Here is a 27875-nt window from a genome sequence, read left to right as displayed (position 1 = left end):
CAGAAGAAAAGATTGCTGTGAGTCAGTATTTGGCTGGGAAGCTGCTTAGAAAGCCCCCAGGGGTCACCTGTTTCAGGAAGCAGAATGGGTGATTTGGTGGCTCAGCAATCTCTGATCTGAATCCCTTCAGAACAAGAACACAGAACCTACCATGGAATGCAAAGCTAAGGCCTATGGGATCCTTGTAAAGATCTTGGGCCAGCCTTAGGGACAAGGGCTTTACTCCAGAGACTTTGTGTTCCTGCTTGCAGCTCCCATAAGACTGGACAGCTTGATTTGGGATTTCAGTGGACAAATCCTTTTTAGCTGACAGCCATACTGTGTAAATAATGGAAAGAGTAATTCCTGATGCTCTACTGCAAAATTATTCCAGGAGAGAAGCATTTACCTGGGATAAAGTCTCTCCCTCAGGTTATGATCCCACAGTGCCCAATGTTCATGGGGCTGGTTCCAACCCTGCAGGGACCTCGTGAAGCAGCTCTTGCAATACAAACTGCAACCACCTTCAACAGGACTCAGTGCAGAATCTGTCTGTCACTTAGGTTAGCCAAGCACAAATTTAAATTACAGTCTGTTTTGCAGGAGTCTCATGTTCCTGGTTGTTTCCCAAAATGAATATTCAAGAGGAAAGAGTGGAAGTATCTCTGCAGTTGAGCACTCAGTATTGCACCTTCAGTTCCCAATTAGACAGCAGCAAACTGCAACGCTAAATTGGGAGCAAGGCTCTCCCGGCTAGAGCAGGGAAGGGGCAGATGGCTTAGTGAAACCGAGCACGAGTCGCAGCAGACGAGCTGGGGGCTGCTGTGCGGTGCTTGCCGTGCAAATCCTGTCCGTGCAGACCCCAGGCCGGGCCGAGGGAGCCGCTGCCCGCCCGCCCTGTGCCTGCCCCGGCTGGGCAGCCGGAGGGGCTCGGCACGGCAGAGCCAGCGCCGCGGCGGGGGCAGCAATCCCCGCGGATGGGGAACGGTCGGGACCAGCCGGGAGGCGGTGGGAGCCGGGAGAACGGGAGGGGAGGGAGCAGGGCTGCGGGAGGAGAAGGGGAGGGGACAGCCGGGAGCCGGGTGGGGGGGCAGCGGAGATAATAAAGCCGGGGAGAAGGGGTAGAAGGGCGAGCGGAGCCGGGGAGAGCTGGGCGGGCGGGGATGGGGCCGGGAGCGTGAGCGGCTCTGGCGGGGCGGCCGTGCCGGGGCGATGGAGCCCGGGCGGCGGCGGCTGTGAGCGGCGGCACCATGGGCTGCGGCGGCAGCCGCGCCGACGCTATCGAGCCCCGCTACTACGAGAGCTGGACCCGCGAGACCGAGTCCACCTGGCTGACCAACACGGACTCCGAGAGCCCGCCGCAGGAGGGCAGCGCCGAGGGCCCCGGCCGGGAGCAGGGCGGCCCCCGCCCCGGTGAGTGCGGGAGAGGCGGGCGGCACCGCGGGAGGGAGCGGCTGCGACGCGCATCGTGCGGGCCCCTACACACATTGCATGGGCCCCTACACGCTGTGTGTGCCCCTACACACTGTGTATGTGCGCCCCTACACACTGAGTATGTGCCCGCACACACTCTGTGTGTGCCCCTACACACACTGTATGTGCCCGCACACACGCTGTGTATGCCCCTACACCCACTGTATGTGCCCGCACACACGCTGTGTGTGCACCTACACACGCTGTGTGTGCACTTATACACACTGTGTGGGCCCCTACACACATTGCATGGGCCCCTACACGCTGTGTGTGCCCCTACGCACACTGTATGTGCCCGCACACACGCTGTGTGTGCCCCTACACCCACTGTATGTGCCCGCACACACGCTGTGTGTGCACCTACACACGCTGTGTGTGCACTTATACACACTGTGTGGGCCCCTACACACACTATGTGCACCTAAACACTGACAGTATGTGCACCTACATATGCTGTGTGCGCTTACACACACTGTATGTGCCCCTACACACACTGTACGTGCCCCTATAGACACACACTGTATGTGCCCCTACACTCACTGTACGTGCCCCTATAGACACACACTGTATGTGCACCTACACACTCTGTATGAGCACTTATACGCGCTTTGCGTGCCCCTACACACACTGTATGTACCCCTACACACACTATATGTACCCTTTCACACGCTGCGTGTGCCCCTACACACGCTGTATATACACCTACAGCCGCACGCGGTGTGTGCACGGGGGGTGTGCGCCGATCCTCTCGTTTTCCTGCTGTAGGAGAACCTATTCCGGCCCTCCGGCCCCCCTAAGAAATGCGGGCGGTCAAGGCTGCGCTGAAACCTCGGGGGTCGGAGCGCTCGGAGCGTCTGCCCTGCCCGCCAGCCCCGCCGGGAGCGGCCCCGGGACCGGGCAGCACCGGGACCGAGCAGCACCGGGACCGAGCAGAGCCGGGACCGGGCAGCACCGGGACCGAGCAGAGCCGGGACCGAGCAGAGCCGGGACCGAGCAGAGCCGGGACCGGGCAGCACCGGGACCGAGCAGAGCCGGGACCGAGCAGAGCCGGGACCGGGCAGCACCGGGAGCGGCCCCGCCGCGCTCCGGGCTCGGGGCTACCAGCCCCGGCTCGGGCTCTGGAGACCGTCTCACGGCCGTGCTCGGCTAGAGGCGCCGTCAACTCCGGAACAATGTTACCAGGAGGGAAGAGAACTCGGTCCTTGAGGCTCTTGCTGTGGAGTACATCATGGCTATTTCTTTTGCAAGACAAGTAGTTTAGGAAATACACTGAAATCAGGGAAGAGGCAGCTTTCTTCCCCACTACCTCTGATGCCTTCTGATATACAGAGGGTTGACCAGAGGATGAGCTGCACAAGAGCAGACCTGCAAGTTTGAATTTCCCAGTTCTTGTCACTATGCTACATCCCTAGTTGTGCACCTGAGGTGTTACAGAAGTGACAGATATGGGAAAGGGATTGAGGAGCTCTGATCTGATGAGAAGTTTAAAATGTTTTAAGAATTATTGTGTATTGCAGCAGTATCTAGAAATCTCAGCCTAGGTCCAGAAATTCATTGTGCTAGATATTGTATAAATGGCTGCTGCCCAGAATAAATTATAATTTCCATATAAAGCAGTAAATGCCTATAGGCAGGTTCAGATGGAAAGATGTGGCTTTACAGACTTCTGTAGAAAGCAACAAAACACCAGGAAGGAAGTGCAGGAGCGAAAATTCACAAAGGTGGGCATCACAGGCCAGCTGGAATAGAGACCACAACTGTCTGCTGATCAAAATATGATAGGGAGGGAGAAGTCACAAAGGGTCTATGCTGTACTCCTAAAGGCTAAAGAAAGACTCTGTAGTAGTCACATGGGAAATTATGAGAAATTTAAGGTGAATGGGTCTATGAAATATCATATGAAAGAAGATTAGATAAGGAATTTAAAGAGGTTCAAGATGATGCTGGTCAGTAAGTTCAAATGACAGGTAACAGTGTTGTCTCCAGCAGTGAAAGCTAAGTAGAGTATCACCTTTTTACCCACACTCAGCATTATCTTAGCCATGTTTACTTTGAGTTGGTGCCTAAACATCATAAACAGAAGCTAGATAGTCCAAGGTCTGACCCTGAATAGGAGGTAATAAAGAGGTAGAGCAATAAATATTCTTCCTAGCAGCATGAGATAATTGACTTTGTTCAGAGATGAGAATACCAGAGATAAGGAGAACAATAGAGACTGATGAGGGCATGAGAAGCTTTACAAGAAAACCTTGCAGAAGAAATTAGAAGGAAAGCGATGAGGAAAGGAAAGAGTAGGAGCAAAAACGATGAGTAGGATTTCAGGGTAAGATTCTCCTTCAACAGAGCTGTGGTGGCAGCAGTTTGAGGAATTAGTGCCTCAAAAGTCATAAAGGACTTAATGGAGAGCTGTTGTAGGGTAAGATTTGAGGTAGGGAAGGAATATATATATAGGTATAAGGAGTGGCACTCCAGGGACTAGAAACAGCACTTTAAGTGAATTTACAGATGAAAGGGAGAGGAAGGAGCAACTGGAGGGGTAAATGAGGTCAAGTATGGGTTTAAGACATGAAGAGGAAAACATCTTTATTGTGAGAACTGAAAACTACCTAAGAGTGAGGGACAAAAAGGAGGAGTAAGGGAGGGGACAAGAGCAGGATGGGAGAGATGGGGAAGTGGGAGATGACATTGGCACAAGTCAAGGTAGGAGGACACTGTAACTGGGACACAGAAAGGGAGGAGGCAGCCAGGGAAAGGGGCACCAGCCAAACGAGGACGGAGAAAGAGGATGAAGTTCTTCTTTGTCATTTTTCATTTGAAATAAATTGCTGGAAATCTGTGAAGAGAGAGATGTAGACATAGGATGAAAGAAATATTTTGGGAAAAGACAAAAGCAGTAAGAGATTATTGTAATGGTCAACATGTCTCAGTTGTAGAAAAAAACCAGAAGTGGACATCAAAATGTAAAGAGGAGTAAATCACTCAGGGATGAAAGAATGCTGTGTATACAGAATCAGAGAGTGTATCAACAAGGAAAGGGTTAATAGCTACCATATGTTAATCTTAGTAATTTCATACCACCACAAATTTCATCATATGCTTCTTTTTTTTTTCAGCCAGTACATTTAGCTTTCTGTGCCTGCTGTCATTGGAACTCTATGTATTTCTGTAGCCAAATGTTTGTACCTTTACCAAAGCATTTTGAAAGCTTAAATATAATTAAATTAAAAGGGAAGTATTGAGGTTTTAAAATTTTCTCATTTGCTTTTCTATTTTTCCAATTTCTATTGGCCCCTTCTTAGACTATTTGTTAATTTCCCTACTTGATTTTTTACATCCATTTTATAAAGTGTATGGTAATCCTCCTGTTTTTTACAGGAAGGCATGTAGGACAGTATTAGTTGCTATAACATACCTAAAATAAGGGAGATGGTTTTATGTTCATGAGAAGTGACTTAGGTCATGAGAAGTCACCAACAGATAAATATATGTGGTTGTAATTTATATAGTAATGTATATTATGCAACTTAATAGTGTTGCAGTACACTGCTGAGGTTTTTGGCAATTTTTGAGGAACAGGGCAAACAGACATGGAAGAGGGACAGAAAAGAAATTCATGAAGTACTACAGGTGCTGGAATTGAAAAGTGTTTTCTAGAAGGTAAGTGTACGTACTGTTCAAAGGGTGAATGGCTTCTGTGAGGGAGGAAAAGGAAAGAATCACAGTGAGCCCTTACAATAAAGCAATTTCTTGGAAGAACATCCATTGCTATGTGAGCAAAGAACTTTTCACAGGACTGAGCTACTGCATAGGCTACAGCTGGGGGAAATAATAGCCTGCATTTCTGCTTAGTAACCGTTCCTTGATCCTTGCAGCTCCTTGCACAAATTGCTTTCTCTTTAGAGGGTCTGATTCAACTAAGTGGAAGTGTTAGCAAAGTAATGACTTTCAGAGGAAGTAATAATCTGATGAGTCCCCAGGGCAATCACCATGGGTTACTTGCAAACCATGGGGAAAAGTTTGAATTCGCAAAGAGCACACAAAAAACTGTCAAGTTTTGGAACATGTTTGCACAACCTGTTATATTATATTGGGATAGCTTGCTGAAATGTGTATGTGTATGTATATGTATATGTATATGTACATGTACATGTATATGTATATTCTAGAAATTTAAGGTGTACAATTTACTAGTAGAAACCAGGACTCTAAAAGTACTCTATAAACACGTTCAATATCAACTCTAACACAAATTTAAATTTTGCTTGTTTTAAAGGAGATTTAAAGCCATCTTATTGCTACTTCTTTCTATTTTCACTGACTAAATCAGCTGCTGTATCCAATTTTTTTTTCTTTATTATACCTGAAAGTGCCTCAGAATGGATATGGCATATTGTCTTGTGGTCAGAGAGACTTTACAATCAATTTATCACATGGGCTGCAAGTGCCTTAGGACAGGATCTCTCCTTACTGTTTTCCCACAGCAACCAGCACAGTAAGACCCCAGTCTTTAACAGGGATTGTTTACTGTAATGCAAATAAAAGTAATTAATTTTTAAATGATGTTGCAACCAAGTATAAAATAATTCTCTTGTATCAGAATGGAAAAGTTGAATATTGATTGCCTCAAGACTGACTTGTTCAGTTTCCTCAACTAATAAAATATTTGTTGATTTTTTTATCATTTTTTTGACCCTCAGTATCAGCTAAAAAAATTGCTTTTTATTCTTTGAACTTAGCATTTTTTCCTTAGTGAAGTCATTTTTTCCCTGAAGCATATTAGAGAAAACATTATCCATATTTCACACAGACTCACGTGATGTACTCAGAAGGAAAACTTGCTCATGGCATCAGCAAACATAACTGCAGTAAGTGGTCTGCCAGGAATGAAACCTGCAATTTAGGATCAGTGAAGACATTTGCAAAATAGCTCTGAAATGGGAGGGCAATCAAGCCCTTTGTAAAATAAATAGAGAAAATCAGAGGAATAGAGAAGAAATTTTATCATTGTCTGACAACCTGGCTGGCTAACAGTTTCTCTTGCATAATTGCCCTAATGTGCTTGTGTGTTTATGAATGGTTCTTGTTCTGCTCTCAGGCTAAATGCCTGGCTCGTGCTGCTGCTCCGGTGTTTTCTGGTGGCTCACAACTCTGGGATGTTTTACAGACCAGGCTCAGGTGTGAGCTAGGCTTTGGTCGAGACTCGTGCAGAATGCAGAGGTCACCTTTCGCAGAGAAGTTTAGGACAGCCAGTTGTGCATGGTTTAGGGCAGCCAGTTGTGCATGGTTTAGGGCAGCCAGTTGTGCATGGTTTAGGACAGACAGTTGTGCTTGGTTTAGGACACACAGTTGTGCTTGGTTTTGGGCAGCCAGTTGTGCTTGGTTTTGGGCAGCCAGTTGTGCTTGGTTTTGGCAGCCAGTAGTGCATGGTTTAGGACAGACAGTTGTGCATGGTTTTGGACAGCCAGTTGTGCACGGTTTTGGGCAGCCAGTTGTGCACGGTTTAGGACAGACAGTTGTGCACGGTTTTGGGCAGCCAGTAGTGCATGGTTTAGGACAGACCGTTGTGCACGGTTTAGGACAGACAGTAGTGCATGTTTTTGGGCAGGCAGTTGTGCATGGTTTAGGACAGCCAGTAGAGCATGGTTTGCAGCAGAGCACTGCCAGGGCTGGGATGTGTGAGCTCCAGTTGCCGTGACAACAGAGCGGTGCTGGCTCGGACCGCGCTGCGTCATCCGCGCCCTCTTCCCCAGGTGTGCACAAAGTCAAGAGCTTAATGGGAATAAATATGCAAGCACCAGGCTGGAAATGAAGAACCCCGTGCAGCAGAGTGCTTTTTGTGAGCTGGACAGCAGAAAAATATTTAATAAACCATCTGGTTTAGGTCAAGAGGTAAAGAGGGATCAGTGTGTTGCATGGGGATATCAGGATCTCTTTGTGCTCTTATGCCCGTATGTTGTTTTATTAATGGGCTGTTTCAAAATCTGGTATGTTTAATAAACAGCTACAATAGTCATTCTGATGTGGTATTTTCAGGGGATAGCCTTATTGCAGTTCAGAATTACAGTAAAAGTGAATAAATGCAGCTCTTCCTGGACTGTAGACGTATTGCAGCAATTCCCTTTCCATCTTAGCCCAGACCTTGGGTATAATGGAGTACTGTGATTGCATGGCAATGTTTCGTAGTGAGAGCAGGCTACAGGGTTGGTTTCTGTGAGAAGCTGCTAGAAGCTTTCCCCACATCCTGTAGAGCCAGGCAGTTCCAAGATGGATCCACCATAGTGCTGGCACCTTTGGGATAGCATATTTAAGAACTATGGAAGAACCTGCAGAAGAGCAGCTGGAGAGAGGAGTGAGAATACATGAGAGCAGTACCTTTAACATTTCCCATTCAACACATTGTTTTAGGCTGGCCTGGGCCAGATGTCAGGCACCCACCAAAGCACTCAGTCACTCCCCTCCACAGCTGGACAGAGGAGAGAAAATTTCATGAAGGGTTCATGGGAGAGAGATCATTAATTGAATACTGTCACTGGCAAAACAGTCTTAACTTAGTGATACGAAGAGAATTTACTACACTAAAAAAATCAGAGCAGAATAATGAGAAGCAAAATAAACCCTTAAAAACACCTTCTTGCCAGCTCTGCCTCCTCCCCCAGTGGCACAAGGAGGCAAGGAATGGGGGCTGGGGTCAGTCCATCACCCAAGGCTGCTCCTGCTGCTCAGGGAGAGGAGACCTTCCCCTGCTGCACCGTGGGTCCCTCTTTCAGGAGACAGCTCTCCATGAACTTCTCCAATGTGAATCCTTCCCCAGCAGCCTCCTCATTGCACTGTGTGCCTCTGGGATTTTCTCAAAACACTGCAAAAGTTGTAACATCAGCCAACCCAAATCATGATAATCTTTCCACAAAACCTCTCAGGCTTTAATCAGTATCCATATTGTTAGTGGCCAACAGTCCTTATAAACCCTTCCTACAGTCTAAAACAGACCTGCTGGGATTGATCACCCACAGTTTACCCCAGTATAATAATTTACCAACTGATAAAGTAAATTTACTAAAAAATTCATGTACTTGAATTACATGAAAGGCTTTCCCAGCTGTGATAGTACCAGAAAGCAGAAAGGCAGTTGAGCATCAATAGAGCTGATTTACAGGAGAGATGAATTAGAAGCATCTTTCCAAATGATTTCCCTGTGGAAAAAAAACCTCTTTTTTGCAGCATTGAAATCTTTAAAGGCAAAAATATTCTGAGTTAATGAGAGCCAAAGGTCTGTCATTAACTAAAGGAAGAGGTTTTACTCTGGTTTTGCAGTAGGTGGTGGGGAGGAGGGATGGTGGGAGGGGGAGATTGTCTGAAAGAGTTTGAGCAGGAAAGCTGAGTGGTGGTTTTGTCAATGGCAGATCCTGCCTGCAAGATGCTGAGAAGGAAATTGCTCTGCAAAATCACTCTTCTCATGGAAATAGCACTCTTTCCCCCATCCCAGCCTTTATATCATGATTCAATTTGATTTCCAATTTGTTTTTCTTTTCCTTGGGTATGTATTTACACTTTCCAGACAGTTCTAAATCTGCATTTTCCAGTTTGGTAATGTGGAATTCACAGCAAACAGTTAAAAATTGAATTAGTTTTAAGCAAAGATTCCTGCCAATCTCAAAGCAGAAGTGCAATGCGTTGCATACAGGAAACACAGTGCAGAGTGCAGTTTACCTTGTTGCTCATTGATTAAAATTTCCAAAATTTCCACATTAAGCACATATTGCAGTAAGCCATCATTGAAGTTATAGAAATCTCTGTCCTTTTTTAACTGTTGTCAGCTCTAGAAATATATCTCCCCATAGAAACAGAAATGATATTGCTAGTTCCAACTTTTTTTCCCCTCAGATGTTCCTGAAGTTTAAAACAGATTGCAGTTAAAAGAAATCTGGGATTGAAAGTTGGGTTTTATCTTCAATTGAATCTGTGATAGTTAAAACTCAGAAACAGAATGGTCAAAGCCAGCAGTTTATTGTAAGGCTTTCTCTTTGACCTGCACCAAGCAGCCTCTTTTTACTTTTATTTTCACTCTTTTCTGGAGTACAGGACCAGGTCTCTCTGGCTGTGTGGTGAGTGCACACATCTTGCAGCAGTTGTCTCACATGAAACCAGTGGCTTGGTCCCTGTGCAAATAAATAATGCAATAAGGCAGTTTTATCTTCTGATGAATACATTAGAAAATAAAATACCAACCTTCTTCCCTAGACTGTCACAATGCCTTTTCTGCTCTGTTTAGGAAAAATACAGGTTGAAAGTCAAAGAGGTAGATGAAGGAGACTCTTTAGCAATTAACTGGAGGCTGTGAGGCAGGACTTTGCATTTTCAGGTTTTCCTAAATTCACTGAGCCGCTCTGCATTGCTGTTTGCTTAACTGAGCCTAACATTTTAAGTAGCTGACTAAAACAAAGCAATGTTGAGCCTTGTTCCTCCTGAGAGATGAGAGATTTAGGGTAGATGGCTCAGATGCATACTAGCTACTGAAGAGAAAAATAACCAGCCCTTTCTTTATTGACTGACTGAAATATTTTGATTGCAGATTTTTTACCAGTTTCCTAGCAGTGTATATAGTTGTGTTTCTGTCTCAGTACATTTTGTCTGGATATCATCCTCATGTTGCAATTTTCATTTTTGTAAAATGTTAGCCTTCCCCAAGTGGGCCATCAGAATTGTTTCAAGCACTTGCAGCACTAAAAGCATGAATATCTGACATTTGCACAATGCTGGTGCCTGAGTGCTTTCTGAGTGTTTACACTCTGTGTGGAGAAGATGGAGAAAATACAATGGATTTATCTAGAAATGGTTGATGGCTGATGGCATAAAGTTTTTAGGTAATTACTGCTTTCATTTTAGGGTGAGCACTAAATGTGAATGATGACTTTTTCACATGCATACAGATACCTTAAAGCCAAAGCACTTCATGATCACAGTCACACTGTGAACCACTTAAGTCAGCAGAACCTTTCTGTATGTTCATGGACTGTAAGGCCATGTCCATTTCTGTATATTCATGGACTGTGAGCTGGGAATGCCACCTGGCCATACAGACCACTGGACTTCCCTGAGTTAATTCCCACAAGAAGCATAGCTTTGGGACATTGAGACTAAATTTACAGCTTTCCAGTGGCTGACATTTTGCCTAAGCCTTTGTAAATTATTCCAGTAGTCAATTACTATTTTTTAAAATGTGCGGTGTACTGCACATTTAAAAAAAATGCAGGGTACTTGGAACATTTAACTTCAAGTCCAGATGTTGAACCTTGGTAAGCAAAACTGAAGAACCATTTCAGCTCACATTTCATGTAACTTTAAATTCCTTTCATGAGGATTTATATTTAGTCTGCCTAAATATTTCTGCTGCTCCTCAGTGTGATTAATTGAAACTATGCATTTTGCTCATCTTAAAATTCCATGTGTGATTAGCTAGGTAATGAATGATAGTAATGCTTTCCATGTCTATGTTGGAAGTTAGTCTAGGTCATAATGAGAGATGTTTTATTACCACATCCCAAAGAGGAATGAAAGCCCAGGTAAAGGAGGGGGAAGGAGCCTGTGAGCACCTACAGCTGTAAGCCACTGTTCAGAACAGGGTGATGCTGCTGTGGGAAGGATGGCTGAGAGCTGCCTGCTGCTTGTTTCCATCTCACACAGTGCTCTCCTGTAAGGAGAACCTATTCCTTGGCATTTTAAGGATGGGTTTAGACAGGAACTGAGCCAAAAGCCAGCACTTTTGGAAAACAGGCTGATTTGCCATAATTTGGACCCATGATATAAAGTACTGTGCATGGAGTGTATAAATTTTAACATGTATTTTTCATGGGCTTTACTGAAGCACAGCCAGTATATTTACATGTGGAAATACCCCCATTCTCTATCCTTCTAAAATCCAGTACTATGAAAAACACTTCAGAACTTTGCTATTTGTGTGTTAGTTTTTCAGCTTGGAGGAAGAAGTGATCTGTTTCTGGAACATCATATGGCACTGTTTAGTTGCTTAATCCACTCTGTGTCATTATTTTCCCAGGCAAAAGATGTACTCAGCTGTCAAGGTCTTCTGAAATTTTGCTGGTGCTTATTCCAAAATAGAGTGAAAATTTGGTTTTTCTGTCTTGTTCCAGTTACCAAAATTGTACCTTCATGCATTAAACTCTGTTGTCTTTCTGACATTCTTGCATAGCACCATGATTACAATTCTCTCAAGTTTACCTTTTTTATCTTCCCTTGATGATCAGGCTAATTCCCTTTAATGCATTTTCTGGAGTCTATTTGCCACGTAGAACTCTTTGTCTGGAGCTTTGAAATGATCACATTTGTTAAAGAGTGTTGCAACATGCTTTTCCTGTTCAGAATAAATATAAATTTTATATTCACCTTTATTTCACAGACATGGTTGCAACACTGTTAAGTTTGTTTACAAGATAGTTATACTGTGATTCTGTATCACAATTTGAAATTGAAATATACCAATTTGCAAAGGTTTAGCATCTGCATGTGCTTGTGAAGTCAGGCCATGCAAGCGATATGAAGGTTTGCAGCTTGAGAACTTGTTTGTGCTTTAGGATGAGCTCACTTCAAATAAGCATCCTCCTGCAGGTAAGGAGGAAGGCACAGAGCTCCCTGCTGCCTCCCCACACCAGTGGTGTGCCTGGGCATGGCTCAGCCCTGCCTGCCTGGAGACAGCTTTGGGGAGACCTCCAAAATGTGTGGAAAGTGCAAATGTGTTTGCTGTGTTTTGCTTCACTGTCTAGAATTCATTATCACATTAGAGTTCAGAGAAATCATTCTGGGAAACAAATTTATTGTATTATTGTATTTACTGATACAAAACATTGCTTCTGATAATATTTTCCTGCTGCAGCAGGTCCCACCCCTGTAAATCTGGATCTTTCATCCTAGCTCACAAACCCACTCTGCTATGCCTGAAAGTTTCTAAATTGCTTCTTGTTTGGTAAAAGAGCTATTGCATATTTCCTGAGCATCTGGGCTCATCCCTGAGGCTACTGCTTTGGAGGAAATGACTTAAACCTGACTTTTGTCACAGCCTCCACTCCATTTTTAATTGGATCCTTGCTATGTCTTGTTTTTGCAGCAGAAGCATGCACCAGCCCTCAGGCCTGCAGATGAGTGGCCTTCCCAAAAATATATCGTTTCAAATCAGGAAAATAGGCAGAGAAAACAGATGTTTCTGTGCTTTCTATACTTATTATCACTCTGTAGCATTAAATGCAAGAAACTTGGTGATGATGCAAACACATTTCCTCTGGCAGCACCTGTATGTGGTGATAACATTTTTCATTTGTCTTCACTGTGAGCTTTCTCAGAGTCCATCTTTACAGTGCAGCATCTTTTTAGGCAGGTATTTTCTGAACCAGCATCTGATGCATTATGCATGAGATAACATCCAGCCCTGGTAAATAAAAAAGGATGTTGCTGAATTAGAAAATTGAACCCTGCTGGTTTGCTCATAGTCAGTTTCAAAGGTATAAATCTATCTAATCAACAGCCCCCTGCTTTAAACAAATGCATGCTTGTTATTCCATGACAGAACAGTGAGAGCACAGGCTCTTGTGGGTACTGGGTCAGATCTAGAGTGTGTTTGGGTCAGAATTCATGTCCTGTGTTGGTCACTACCTGTTACTTTAAAATAAAGTGAGAGAATACTGTGACAAACACACATGGAAAAATTTCCTCCACAAATAGTTGATTCTTTTGGCTAAGATTAACTTTGTCTCCTTACTACAAGGCTTCATACCCTGCCCAGACCTCTTGACAGCATTAGCTACTGCAGCACTGCTGATTTTCTCAGACATTCTCAGGTCATCTTGAACCTTACTAAGATTTACTCTTTTGATGAAGTCTGTGCAGGAGATCCAGGCAGACCTACCTATGTGTTATCTGTGGTTTGAGAAGTTTCCTGTGGTCCTGATCATTAAGAACTACAAAATTGTCCCCCCTAGATTTCTTCTCTGTCTCTCTGTGCCAGATGTCAATCCATGACACCACTTTGCTTTTTAGACCAGTTTTACTCTCACAAACTGAATTACTTACGTGATTTTCCCCCTTTTCACATCTTTATACAAAGGTGATACAAAAATATTCATTAAAAATCTGCTTAGAAAGAGTTAAGAGTAAAAATTTCTTGTCCTCTTTATGAGCTACTGTCATTAAGAATAATTTGAATTCTTAGGTTTAACCAGGCTGTATGAAGAACTAGAGCAGCATGTATGCAATGTTTGTCCTTGGTTTTGTTATCATTAGTGTTGTCATTATAATAAAAGAAACCAGAAAAAAATAAGAAATATGAGTCTAATGTCTTAAATTTTCTTTCTGTATTTTACATTTTCACTGACTTCTCTGTGATGAACATGCTATTTACTAAAATGATCCCTTTCTAAGCTTTCTTAGCTCCCTCCCCATGTTAATGTGTGGAGGTTTAGAGCTGCATGATTTAAACATTGTGAATGGACATTCGCTTGCAAGACTGTGAGCAATTTTTTCTGACTGCAATTTTAAATATCTATCTCCTGCACTACAAAATTGGGATGATGCTGCCTGACAATTTATGAAAGCACATTCAGAATTTAAGAATTATTGTGTTAGTTTTGTTTTATTGGAGAGCACACCAGCCTATGCTGCTGTCAGCTGCTTGTTGTGATTCCTGTGCTACCTCCCAAGTTGTGCCAGTCTGACTGCTTGCGTCATTGGGGGCAGAATAAAGTGTAGGATTGATTTCAGTCTAAAATAACCCTTTTTTCCCCTGATGCTGCTGAAAAAAGCATTTGTCAAACTCCAGCCTGCAGGATTTTTATTGGCCTGGTAAGAAAGGCAGGACTTAGTGTGCCTGTGCAGCCCAGCAAGTGAAGAGGAAGGTGGTGGTGCCATTGCCATGGGAGGACAAGTTCTTTTAGGCACACTTTGTGCTGGAAAGGTGGACTTGGGTTTGTGAGCAATGGGGCTGCTGCAGGGGGTTCTCCCTGAGGCCACTGGGAGAGAACTGGTGTGTTCTCCTCACAAATAAACCTGATTACATGCAGGGAAATACCTGCCACTTGTCATCTATTCCTCCAAACCCCAAGCAGCCATTCCAGAGGGAAGGTTCACTATTACATTGAGGGGCATTGAATAATCACCCAGAAGCCCAAGTTTTGGGAATGGAGCCTTGAGAATATTGTAGCCTTGCCAGTTCATTTGAAAGTAAAATATGTGTATTTGACAGAGCACTGAGATGAGATCTGCTGTTCCCCCTGCCCCAAAGAGGCCCACAGACTTTTGGCAGGGGTGCCATGAAAGAGAAGATGAGAATGAAAACAACATTACTGAATCCATTCATTTAAATGTCTACAGTGATTTAACTGATGTAAACTGAGGCTCTGCCAGGAAAGACCAAGGAGATTACTTACCAAACCCCTGCTGTGAGGATGGCATGAATATCTCAACAGTTTGCTTGTTTTAAACCACACTGAGGCAAGACCCTTTGTACTGCCACCCTGCTGGCTTGTAATTTCCAGATAAGTACATAAGAGAGTTAACTCTTTGTTTTTTTGTACTGTGGCAAATCCTAAATAGCAATGCAGAAATATTTGCTATTTTAAAAGCAACCATGTGATCCTATCCTTCTTAAACATCATCTCTGTTTTGCAACCATCATTTGGTGTTATGTATCTAGTCTATAAAATAGCTGTTGCTTTATGGATTGCCAACAGATCTCGTGTTCTTAACACCACTGTTTATGTATTCTCACTGTAATTTCTTCTTGGTGTTCATACATAAAGCACAAGTCACTGGAGCCATTAAACTGTTGTCCACTGTTTAAATCATCTAAATCATTCATTTGCTTATGAAAACGAATTCTAAAATAGTTTCTTAACTTCAGAATAGAAAACATATTACAGGATAAAATAAAAAATCTTTTTGCCTAGTATTGGTGACCATTAGATCACCCATCTGAAAATATAGTAGTGATAATGGAAGGTTCAAATATTGATACCTGGTTTATATTTGACAAGCATTGCAAAAAATCACACCCCTGCAATGCAGGATGCAGCAAGTATGCTCAGGGTGCAAACTAACAGAGACAAAAAATGAACCAGCTATACCATCTTCAGGATTGAGGTTTTCCACCAGCCTCTGGAAATGGAGTCATATAAAAAATATTTTTCTATACAAGACCAAAAGATGCAACATAATCTGATAAATGAACAATTATACTTAATAACAAAATGGCTTTTTAGCAGACAGCTGTTTCACCAGACAATTTAGTCAGAGGCCAGATGGCCAAAAAGACACATGCTAGAAAGTAATTTCATAGGATGACTCCACAGAAGGAAAAACTCATAATTTGGATGTTTGAAATGTCAAAGGCTCAATTAATGGAATTAGTATGTAGTTCCTAGTTTGCCTGTTGGAAGCTGTGCTCAAGCTTATTATGAGGGCTCCACTGCAAGGGGAAGCAGGGGATTCCTGGCTGAGCTCTGACTCACATGGCTCGTTGCCTCTCTGCCTCCCTTCCTGACAACTGGTTTGTCTGCAATATCAGTCTGTGCCACCTACTGCTCTGCACCTGCCATTTTTGGCCTCTTGCCCTGTGGAGTGATAGGAAGAGGTAAGACCTCAAGCATGAGTATGTGGGGAATTTTGGGACATGCAGGAGAAATGAGGTTTACTGTCGCCTTACTGAAGCTGCATCTAAATTTAGACATAAGAACAACTTCAGTTTTTATATCTAGCAGAAAAGGCAGTTTCCAAAGACAGAAGTATTCTTTTAAAAAATAAATTCTAATATAATATTTTCAAGTTTCAGCTCAATTTTTTTCTATCAAAAACTAGATAACAGCATTATTAGTTACCACCACTACAAGTTAAATATGCCTTTGGAGTACTCTGCCTCCATCTTCTGACTGCTCAGGGAAATGCAGTGACTAGTTTGCATTCACACTACTTAACTCATAGAATCACAGAATGGCTTGAGTCAGAAGAGATCTTAAAGACCTTTTATCTTCACAGAATTTTATATATTTTCAAGACTAAGGCTTTGAATATTGGGGTGAAACTTTATTGAATTCAGGCATTGCCTTTGCTAGCTAATGCTGACAAACTCTGCTTTCTACTAACAAATCATCTTTTTTTACAGATTTCTGAAAAAGAATTCAGGACTTTGTTTCCTGTTTAATATTTTTAAGACAGCACTTGAATTCCTACCTGATTAATGCAAAAGGTTTAGATGACACAATGGCGCTTCATGCAACATTGATTTGTCATTGCTTTTCCACATAGTTTTTTCTCACTTAGTGTCTTTAATTTTTCTAGGTTTGATACCTGATTATCAGTTGGTAAATTTGCTTTCTTTGTTTCTCTTTTAACATAAAGCTTTTCATAAATAAGCTTTGACAAAAATGGAATTGGAAGCAACAGTCATGCATCCCACTTACTCCTTGTATTTGATTTTCAGACCCAGTGTTGCAACCAGATGTTGAGTGCTCTGCACTCACCATAAATGACAAATGATTTTTGTTAATGCAGTAAGATGGGAAAATTCATTTATTCTGTCCAATATCATATTGTATGATGCATGTGTATCCACACAGCTAAAGCAGAAAGCAAATTACTCATTTATTTGATTGCTGATAGACAAAAGAACATGAAATAATTTTTTTCTAAATTTCTCAACTTCAAATGAAAAAATATTCAAGGCAAGGCCATGTATAGAGCAACCCTTCCACCCATGCTGGTCTCATCTGTCATGCTCACATCTAACCCCTTCATTTCCCAGAACTGGAACAGATTTAATGGGACCTTCTCTGGGTCTTGAGTTTGACTCTCAGTCATGCAAGGAGGTTTGTGTGTAGAGAAGTCACTGGGGACTTGCAGGTGACAAAAATCTCTGATATGCTGCACTCATTGACTGTTTTTCCATGTTTTCTAAGCCAATATTTCACAGAGCAGTAGACCACAGGAAAAAGGCCCAAGACAAAGATGCCACAGGGAGGTAGATTGTCCTCACTGTGTACTGCACCACACCTAGCACCACTGACATGATCACAAATGGGGAAAATAGAGGGGCACCAGAGCCAGCTGCAAACTGCTCCTCAGTATTAATTCCCAACTGCATGTGTCCCTACTAGGTCTTCTGGAGGATGGGAAATTGGCTCACACAGGGGTACCTGCAGCATCAGCCACAGCTGGAATGCTGAACGCTGAGAAGAGGAACAACTGTGGCACTCAGGGTGCAAACCCCATAGTCCATGGCATGGGAACTACAACACAGAGACAGAATGGCTTCAGGACCACAGAGGTATGAGTGGAATTATGTTTCCTAATGCCCAGCACTAGCTTCAACTAAGTTACTTTTGTGACAACATTTCTCTTTGTAGTGAAATTTAATGTGTTTGATGTCTTGAGATATGAGAAAATGGTGTCAGGCTGCGCTACAGCCATGGAATGACTGAGCTGAGCTCCTCTGGCAATGCTTCATGCCTGAACAGCCACAGAATTGATGCTTTATTTGCCAGTCAGAGTAACACACACACTTGCTACGGTAAAAAAAGCCCCCACCTCATTTCTTTCCAACTCAGTCCAGCTGTGGCATGTATCCTGCAAACTATTTAGCTTAATTATCTGAAAAGAAACATGTTTTCTCTTAATTGCTGTTCTGCTTAAAATATGTACACTGCATGAACCCTGGCTCATTCAAAGCTGGACACAAAGTTTGAAAAAACTCAATGGCTGTCTTTTCAATAACTTCAGTAGGCTTTGGATCAGATCCTCCCCCCTTTTTCCCCTCACTTATGTGTTGTGTACACTGTACACATGGTAAGAGCAAGGCTTTGGGGCTGTACCAAAGACCAGCCTTCTCCTGCCACAGCTCCTACCCACCTGCCTGCTTCCTACAGGTTTCCACTTGCTGCCCTGTTTGCATAGCAGCTGCTGAGCTGCTGCAGATTAAAGAAAGCTAAAATCTATAGCTGGTTTACTGCTTCCTTGGTTTCTCATATGAGAAGGTGTTAGGTAAAAATTTGGGGAAGGGAGACTTCCTTGTTTTCTGGGTTAATTGCAGATGTAGCAGGCAAAGTCCTTTACATGGTCCTTGGCATTTCTGGGGAATCTCAATTTCTACTTTGAGAAGTGCTTGCCATGCTCTTGCTTCTGCTTCCCCTACTCTTTCAAGGGAGTTTCCTCTTACTACAATATCATCTAATTTCACATCTGGATAGAGTGAGAATGTAGAAGTTTGGCAATCACAGAATGTGTAGTCATGGCTGAATATTTGTATCTCAGTGGGAATCTGTCAAAGGTAAACTGCACTCCCTTCTGGGTAAGCATGAATTGAGCCTTGAGGTGTTCCCAGAGTGGAATCATAAATAGCATCTTTTACATCTCATTTTACCCTCCATGAACAGGATGCTCCCTGAATTTGCATTACCAGTTCCACAAAATGTGGCACAGCAATAGTTAAAGGTGTAATACTGATATTCAGTCTCCTGCAGACAACAGTGAGTGGCCACTGTCCCCTCAGATTTTTCACTGTTCTCCAAGGGATACAGCTGGTTTTCTTATCTGTACAATGCTGGCTGGATTGGCAGACCTCTTATGTGTAAGTTTTAGCTTTTCTTCCATTTTTCACTTTATCTCCTTTTCTTTCTGTGACTGTTTGTGCAGCTGCTCAGTTTCCAAAAATAGTTGTTTTCCTGCCCTCTATTTCCTCTCTCCAATTTTTTTTCACTCTTCTATGGTTTTTTCCTACTTAATTTCTCCAACAATTGTCTTTCCCTGTGCTCTGCTGAAGCGAGTAGAATCTTAAAATTATCTTTCTCAGTTATTGCTTGTGTTTGGGTTTCCAATCTTTATTTTATTTCCCCCTCAAAAGCCAATGATGACTTTAATACTCCATTTTCTGATTTCAAAGCAGCATGTTCTATATATGATATATTTGAGGGAAGAAGGACTCTTTGATTCCTTTTTGTGTATAAGATTAGCAAGCCTCCAATACTGCACAAATAATTGCTTTTCCTTTCTAGAATTTTTGGGCACATTACTTGCCTGCCTGGGAAGGAGCACATTCATACTTGCATAACTGTTTATCCATAACTGACCATTCCTGCTGACTACACCAATTATTCTGTCACATAAAAAAATTAGGAAAGGGAGGACCCCCCCTCCCCTTTCTTTCTGTGTTGTCTGCAGATGTAGTGGCACAGTCCCTGATGCAAAACTGGCATGCATTGCACTGTAAATCTGGACAAATTCAGTGGGACTCCACATTCACAAACAGTGCAATTTCTTGCCTGTTGGACAGAGTAAGGTCCACAAACTGAGTTCATAAGCAATAGTATTACTATGGAAAAAAGCTTATCTGACAGGTTATCTCTCCTCTGGGGGAGGAGAGAGTACAGCCTGTTAACCACCCCAGGACACAAAGGCAGAGTCTCCTCTGACCTCCCTCCCCTGTTAAGTCATATTGTTTTCTTTGAAGATCGAGGAAAAAAGTTGCAGTTGGCATAATTTGTTTAAGAAGTGTTTAAAAAACACTTAAATGGAGTTTGAGTGACTTTATATGTAAAGATTGTACAGGTTTTACTTTGTTAGCATATGTGGGGCATGAAAAGAAATGTATTTTCAAGTTCAAGCAGATTTCAGGTTTTGATCACCATTTGGGTCATTCCTGTGGCTTAATTCCTGTTTGCTGCATTGTTTTAAACAGAGAATGACTGCCACATCTCTGTGGAATTCCATCCTTTGTTTCTTGCCTCTCTCAGACATGAAACAAGCTCCCCTGGTGTCCCTGCTCCTTAGGCATGCACAGTTTGTTTCTGCTGAATTACTGCCAGTGTGGGCCTCCTGCTCACTGAGCTTTGTCTTTTGATATTTTTACACCAAAAGTGCCTCAGCACAGCATGTGGCAGAACTGCTACACTCACCCCATAAGAAGTTGTCCCATCTTGGGAGTTACATCTTTAAACCAAGGGGTCTGAGCAAATTAAAAAGGGAATTTGGATTGAACTTCACCTTGCATTTGCTAACATGCAACACATCAGTCTATTTATTTTATACCTCCATTGTATTACCATCTTTTGTATTGCTACAGTACAAAGATATTCCCAGGTGGCATAAAAGATACTGCTGTATCTTATAATGAGACACTGCACCTCCAGGTGGACAGGGACACATTCCACAGCACCATGGGATTTCTGTAAATTAAAAGCCCAAATGCTTGTCATAGCCACTAGCCCACAGAGAAATTTTAATTGGTGAGGTTGGATATGGTCAAACAGAATTACATAATTATTAATCCAATTTGAAAAAACTTGGTCACAATTGATAATTACAGTGTGTACCTGTCCTACTGTTCGAGAAAATTGCTAATTTTATAATTGAGTGGAAAATTACTTCTGTATTGCACTTAGTAGGAAGTATGGGCAAATTCCCACAACATATTAATAATGTGAGTGTTGACTGTAATGGTACTGCTCAGTGAAGTGTGGGTTCCTGCCCTTAGGCCCCATGACATTGAAGATATCCTCCTGAATTTTCTAGCTGAGATACATTCAGTAACATGTATCAGTGCTGAAGAAAATTCCTGATGATAACAAAAGCATTTACATTATTCTCCATCATCTACATTGTAGATGTATTTACATACATCTAATGCAGGTGCATAAGAAAGGAAGTTGTCTGCATTTCTCATAGTCAAAAAGTAAATATATATACCTAGAGAGAAAGTGTAGTATCTAATTTAGGCTCCAGCTCTGGTCTGCCATTCTGCATCTCTGTTTTTCCACTGTTTAGGAACCATAAGATGAACATATAATGTGAACACCTTATGTTTAGATGCCTAGGGTTGAAAAGGCGATTATTCCCTGCAGCTCAAAATTCCATTTTGTTTACCTGGACATTCACATTGACTACAGTTTTTCTTTTGTCTCCACATGCTATAGAATACAGTGCAATGCAGCACATGGTGCTCTTGGAAGACTTGGGTTGTACCATCAGTCTGTGGGCTAGCAGGGGATAAATCATGTCACCTCTCTGATTCTCACTTTGCCCTGCTCTAAAGCAGCCATCTGCCTTATCCCTTGATACTTGGTTATGACAGGTACAACTTGTGCTGTTGAAAGAGAAAAGGTTTGACACCAACTGGAAACTTAAACATCCTCTCATTACAGTAATGTCAAAACAGTTTAGAAATACAAGATGATGACAATGACGATGATAATGATTACGAAGACAGTAATAAAGAAAAGAGTGCTAATACCAGTAAGGGTAATAGGTTGGTCAGGCTCCTCTCCCAAAAAAATGTGGTATCCAGATTATGTCCCTGACTGACAATAATCTGGTTTGATTTTCATTTTAGACTTTGGCAAGTACTTGCATGAACAGTAGCACTGGGGGAGCAGATAGCAAAGGAGCTGGTGTATTCAGGCTGCAGAAATGTGAAATAATACACAGCAGCAAATTAACTCCAGGTGTTGCTCTGTGGTATATATGAACCTTCCACTTACATCAGTGTCTGAACTTTATCAGACATTATTTTACCTGGCACTATCACCATGTGAATAATGCCTAATTTACCTGGTATTCATTACACTGACAAATAGTCTCATGGAACACTGGCAATGCAATAATCAAACCCACCTAACTCAGCTGTGTGTCTCTATCAGATCTGGGTACACTTTGTTAGACCTATCCAGTTTCCTGTGCATTATAGTGCATTGCTTATGGCAACAAGCAGACAGAGGGAGATGGAAAAGTATAAATTTAAATTAGGGATGCACTTGCATGCCTCAGACAGATTGACTTTTTTGAATATTGAAGATAAAATGATGAAGCTCTGAAAGGTATATATTGTGCTTGGGTCTTGTATGCAGGCAGAAGTGTTACTTTAAAACTATATTTTCACATCAGAAACATAAAATCAAGTACAGAAAATTCTGTCTCAGGCTAATGATGCACTATTCACAGTGACATCAAAAGGAACTTCTAAATTTCACTGCTGGACTGAAACCAGATTTATTTTCTCTGTTTTTATGGTACACACATGCAGAGATGATAATTATAGGCAGGAAGGTTGATCCAAAGCCTACTGACACCCACTGCCTTTGCAGCAGGTATAAAAGCTTTTGTCCATTCTGAATGAGGAAGCTGCTCTGCATCACAGTGCCGTGTGAAGGATGCTGGAGACATTCTCTTTATTAAGTAGAACTGTTTTTGTAAATTAGGGGTTAATCATCAATGACTCTTTCTGTTGTCATGATGGAACTCATTGTACTGTTTAAAACTCTCACAGAGTAAATGGGACACACAGAAAATGTCCACACAAGAAGTCACCATTAATGTTACAAAAGGCATCAGACAAAGTGACAGAAGAAAAACAAAGAATTGTGCCAATTAATGAAGAAAATTACAGGTGAGGATGGACTTAACAAAACTTCACTGCACTTTAAATGTCAGTCACTGAAGACACGAAGATCTCTAGGTGTTCCAGGTTGAATACAGCAGGCAGCTGCTACTGAGTGCCTTCAGAAGCAGGTCTTGTGGAAACCAGCTGCAAGCACTGCAGGATCTTCAGAGTCCTTTGTCTAAAGCAGTGGCACTACACAGACGTACACAGAAATTCATGACATTTGTTTTTCACTACCTTCTATGTTATCCCTTGTGTCTGTCCTGTTCTGCATTGCTATTAAGATGAGGCTGGATAATAAGGGGTACAGCTCATCACAATTAAAACCAGGAAATGAGCAAATGAGTCTGCATTTTTAGTCATAAAGGGATTTTGAGTGTGCACATTCAAACCCACAGAGTTAATTTAAAGCAGTCACTTCTTTTAAAACACAAACCCAAGCATCTCAAGAAAGTGAGACTAAAGTCTAGTCTTCCACTAAATCTCTTTTCAACTATATATATAGGTTATATATAGCTAAGTCATCCAGTAATAATTTAATATATTAAACTTTCAATTACTTAGTTTTATTTATTGTTCATGTTGACATAATTTTGGTCTCAAAAGTAGTAACTTTCATATTGAACAGCCTTTCTTTAAGGTCCTAGTCTTAAACAGTAAAAAGAGTTATGGCTACTTGGTTGTTTTATAAATACCTCTTTGATTATGTTGAAGCCCAGTCTGACTTGGAAAAACGTTACCATTAAGATTACATGAAAATAACCACAATTTCTAAAGCCATATTCTAATGTCAGTTCAAAAAAATCAACTTCCTTCGATAAGATAAAATTAATTCATTGTGAAGAATTTATTTAATACATTGTGAGCATCCTGTACCACATTACTCCAAGATTATAATAAATATATATCTAAAAGGAATATAAATGTTCAGTATAGTAAAGTCTAGGAATTAATTCAACATATTACTTCTTAATATGGAAGTAATATTATATATTCTCTGTGAGTTTGCATGTATATGAAGATAAAATAGGTAAATTTATTTGCCTCCCCTATCAGACATATATATATATATGGATATATATTAGTAGTCTCAAAGGGCCATTTAAAAGAACTACTCAAAACAGGCAAACAAGTATAAATAGGATTGTGAACTGAACCCTGGTTTATTCTGTGTTAGGATCATTTTAATAGCTTGCTGTTTAGATGTGTGAGTTACTTTCCTAGGAATTGTTTATTAATTACTCCAACAAAAAGGCAAACTGGAATCCAGAGTTAGAGCCAGAATTTTGCATACCACAGCATATTCTAAAGGGATTTACTGGCAGAGACAGTACAGTATAAACTTGTATGATACAAGAAAGTTGCAGAAAGTGAATGATGATCCTGATGTATTTAAGGGTAAACAGGATTTTGAAGGAAGGCAAAAGGGAAGGTTTGTTGTGTAAGAAGCTGTTCCAGAGGTTGTGGCCTTGGGTGGATACCACATTAGAGGGAATAGATGCAAGAACAAAGGAGTCCTGGCAGAGAGATTATTTATTAGCTGAGAAACTATTTAGTGGTGATGTGCTGACCAGATGTGTCAGGTGGCTTGGGTCCCACCATGGAAAGCCCATGAGCTGCATGGCACATGAAGCAGCCCTGGCTCATGCCAGCAGCCATCAGGGAAGCAGCTCTTGAGTCTTGTATTCTGAGCATGAGATGTGACAGGAGGGTTTGCAGGAGATGGCCTTGGTACTCAGTTATCTGTCTGACAGCACACACCTTCTCATGCTGACCATGTCCCCCATCAGGGAGGCAGCTGCAGAGTGGTGGGTGCTGCCTGCCCTGGACTGCTCATGATAATGTTCCTGAGCTACTCCAAGATCCCTGAAACCTGATTATATCCTGAAACTTAACTTTATGACATTCAAAGATTGGATCCAACTTCTGTGGTAAAAGCCATGTTTAGTAACAAGCAATTTTATACACACTCCTCATCTCATTACTGTTCTAATCATTACTGTTCTAATTCATTAGGCAGTAACTGAAAATGTCCCAGGTGGTTTCTTAGTGTTTGATGTGCAAACTTCCAACAACCTTAATAAAACTAAGAGCATGTTGTGGAGATGTGGATCTTGCCTCTCTACACAGATTGGGATATACTTAGGTTTACTTTCCTTCTACTAGAGATAACCAAAAGTAGAAACAATCAATTTGTTTATAAAATAATATACCACTGTATAATTAGGGTGACAGAATCTAGTCCATACCACTTTAGACAATTTAGAGTCCTCATAATAGATTCCCCTGCTGGTTTTAGTGGAAGAAGCAAGCCCAAAGAATCATCTGGACATTTTCACTCCTGGTGGCCTTCTTAGAAATGAGGAGTCTTATTTACAGGGTCTGTTCTTTGAGCATCATCTTTCACATATAAATGGCTCAAAGACATCAAATAAAATAATTATGTTAAAAGATATGGACTTTCAGATAAAGGACCTGTGGGCATCTCTGTCTTATATGCCAGGATTTTTGAAATGCAATTTCCCCCCAAAAGACATTATTACCACATGATTTGACTGCTGTCCCTTGGCTACACATGAAGATTTCTACAGGCACACTGAAACAACACACTTTCTGCTGGAATGATGTGCCAGCAGATGGTGAGTTCTTATGATTCATCTAAGTTCAGGTTTTAAACAGAAAGGAACTTTGTCAGGTTTCCACAATTCCAACACAATATATACATAGAATTTTCCTATATGTCTTCTTCCACTATGTGAGAAATGGAATCATTCAAAAGAAAGAGGATATTGTCTAAAGAACAGAGAGGATTTACAGTTCATGAGGCAAATTAATCTTCTCAAAGATTCAGTACAGCTTTACCTTGCACTATTCCTTCATCTTCTCCCTTATGATTCCTTAATGTATTTCATCATTTCAGCATCACTGTAGGACACTGACTGGAAGACACACAATTTTACTGTGTGACTGAAATGATTTTGTACTGACATAAATAGGAAGCTATAATTATTGTGTAAGCAATATATGAGTACTCCATTAAACATGCATTCTTTTTAGTTAAATGACTGAGGTTTCATAAAAACCAGGACACAGGTATTTTTTAATCTTCCTAGTATGTTCATATACATATAAAATTTATCTGTGCATGTCTCTGCATGTGTATTTTGTAATGTCTTTAGCATGTACTTATGCAGTTCAGGCACATTTTTTTTGAGAACTTTCAATTTCTGTTTGTAATTCTGATACCCAAATGTAAAATATTTTAATGTTTGAACTGAAATGTTTTACATGCCTTATGAAAAGAATGAGCTATATAATTTGTGCACAGAAATTGTATTTGAATAAGCAGGCTTAGTTTTATTTAAAAATACATCTAAATTCAAACTAGACTAACGGGAACATTTTTTTACTTTCTGCAAACTAATGAAGATTGACCTTAAATTCAAAAATGAAAATAAATAAAATTTTTAATGTGTCTGTTTATTACTCTATGCACTTCACATTTCTGTTTTTGTGGTTGGGTTAGCTTTTAAAGCTGAGATCAAAGAGTGCAAAGGTGTAATGAATGGTTCCCACATCTGCTATTCATGGAATCAGAATATTTCTGTATCTGATGTCCTCAGGTTGTGGCTCATGGACTGTTTGGTCATATGGAAGAAGGTAAAATGTATATATTCCCATAAGAAATTGGTGAAATTGCCAAAGAGGGATTATGAGGTCAAAATACAGTTGTACCTCTGTAATTATAAATGGGAGAGTTTGTGGTTGCTGTCATGCTAAAGTGGAAGACACTGGGAATCTGAGACACTTTCTCTAGTAAGATGCCATGAGGCAACTAAAATACATACCTAAAAGAAAAACTCTTATTCCTGTCTGAACTGGAGAGCACAAGATAAAAAAGTAGCTGTAGTATTGTTTGATCTCTGCCAATAGAAATAAACTCATAACTTTTACAGATAACACTTCTTATTTTTTTTTCTAAATTGCATGAAATTTTCATTATATTTTTCCCTACTACAAGAAAGGCTCTTGCTGAAATCTCATCCCCATCCTAATTGTCTGTGTCCCAAGTGTTGCCTGACAAGTAGCTTGCTCTCTTTGATTCCTGGCCAGGATGCTGACACACAACTGGTTTGTTTCCTGTGGAAAAGGAAGAATAGTATCAAAGGAATGGCTTTCAGATGTGCCAAAAAAGAAAAAGGATTTAGGGACACAAGGAAGCCATAGTCCAGCAGTCAGGAGTGTAATAGCCCATGGGAACCCTACAAACAGGATGCTTCCAAATCTGGGATCAGACAGTACCTTGCAAGTGGAGCCTTTGTTGGGTGGGGTGGGGGGTGGCAGGGGTGTGTGCAAGTGAAGCCCCCAGAGCTTAAATTTGATGGAGTCTATTCCACTCGTGCCTCTGGGGACTATGTGCTGAGATGGCATTTCTAAAATGAATGCTTAGGAGGTGCTACATGAGCTACATAATAATAATGTGTACACAGTGTGTCCACAGTCCTCTTCATTTCATAGTGAGGCAAATATTTTGAAGAACTCAATACACTGCAGTGTTTCAAAACTAAAACTTCATTGTCCTCAGGCCAAATATCCCTCATTGCACCAGTGCCCTCTCAGGTGCCTCCTGTCCAGATTGGCTCAGGGAAGCATGTGAAAAAGGTGCTAACAAGAAATAAGATGTACTCTAAGATGCAGGGAGGAAAGTTCTCATTCTGTCCTGTTACCACCCTCCAGTTTTCAAATCCTTCAGTCTGGCTTTCAATTTTTTTTCAGGTAGCCTCTGCATACTATCCATAGTTAAAAGCCATTCTTCTGCCCTTTGGTAAACTAATGGCCAATCTGAGTCATTAATATAAGATAAAAAGTGAGCTGGTCCACCAGAAATTACATTTGTTCACATATGTCACTTAATCAAGACAAAATACAAGTTTATTTGCAATAGCTCCTTGCACAGAAAAACTCAGCAAACACTAAAATCTAGGAAATACTGTAATCT

The 27875-nt window shown here is 41.4% G+C and overlaps 1 protein-coding gene across 1 annotated transcript; it reads left to right on the top strand.

Moving 5' to 3' along the window:
- Positions 1-1166: 1166 nt before the first annotated feature.
- Positions 1167-26359, top strand: BAALC (BAALC binder of MAP3K1 and KLF4). Its single transcript, XM_056483997.1, has 3 exons — positions 1167-1392; positions 17604-17773; positions 22763-26359. The coding sequence occupies exons 1-3, from the start codon at positions 1230-1232 to the stop codon at positions 22865-22867; spliced, it is 438 nt and encodes a 145-aa protein (XP_056339972.1). The 5' UTR covers positions 1167-1229; the 3' UTR covers positions 22868-26359.
- The last annotated feature ends 1516 nt before the right edge of the window (positions 26360-27875 follow it).

Source organism: Oenanthe melanoleuca, chromosome 2 (assembly GCF_029582105.1).
Source record: "Oenanthe melanoleuca isolate GR-GAL-2019-014 chromosome 2, OMel1.0, whole genome shotgun sequence".
NCBI classification, from domain to species: domain Eukaryota; kingdom Metazoa; phylum Chordata; class Aves; order Passeriformes; family Muscicapidae; genus Oenanthe; species Oenanthe melanoleuca.
Note: the sequence above shows the minus strand (reverse complement) of the source record. Positions and strands in the feature narration are given on the sequence as shown.

Coding starts and splice junctions, on each gene's coding strand:
- BAALC (XM_056483997.1), top strand. CDS start 1,230: ATGGGCTGCGGCGGCAGCCGCGCCGACGCTATCGAGCCCCGCTACTAC. Junction 1,393..17,603: donor GCAGGGCGGCCCCCGCCCCG/GTGAGTGCGGGA, acceptor TGTCCCTACTAG/GTCTTCTGGAGGATGGGAAA. Junction 17,774..22,762: donor ATGGCTTCAGGACCACAGAG/GTATGAGTGGAA, acceptor AAACTCTCACAG/AGTAAATGGGACACACAGAA.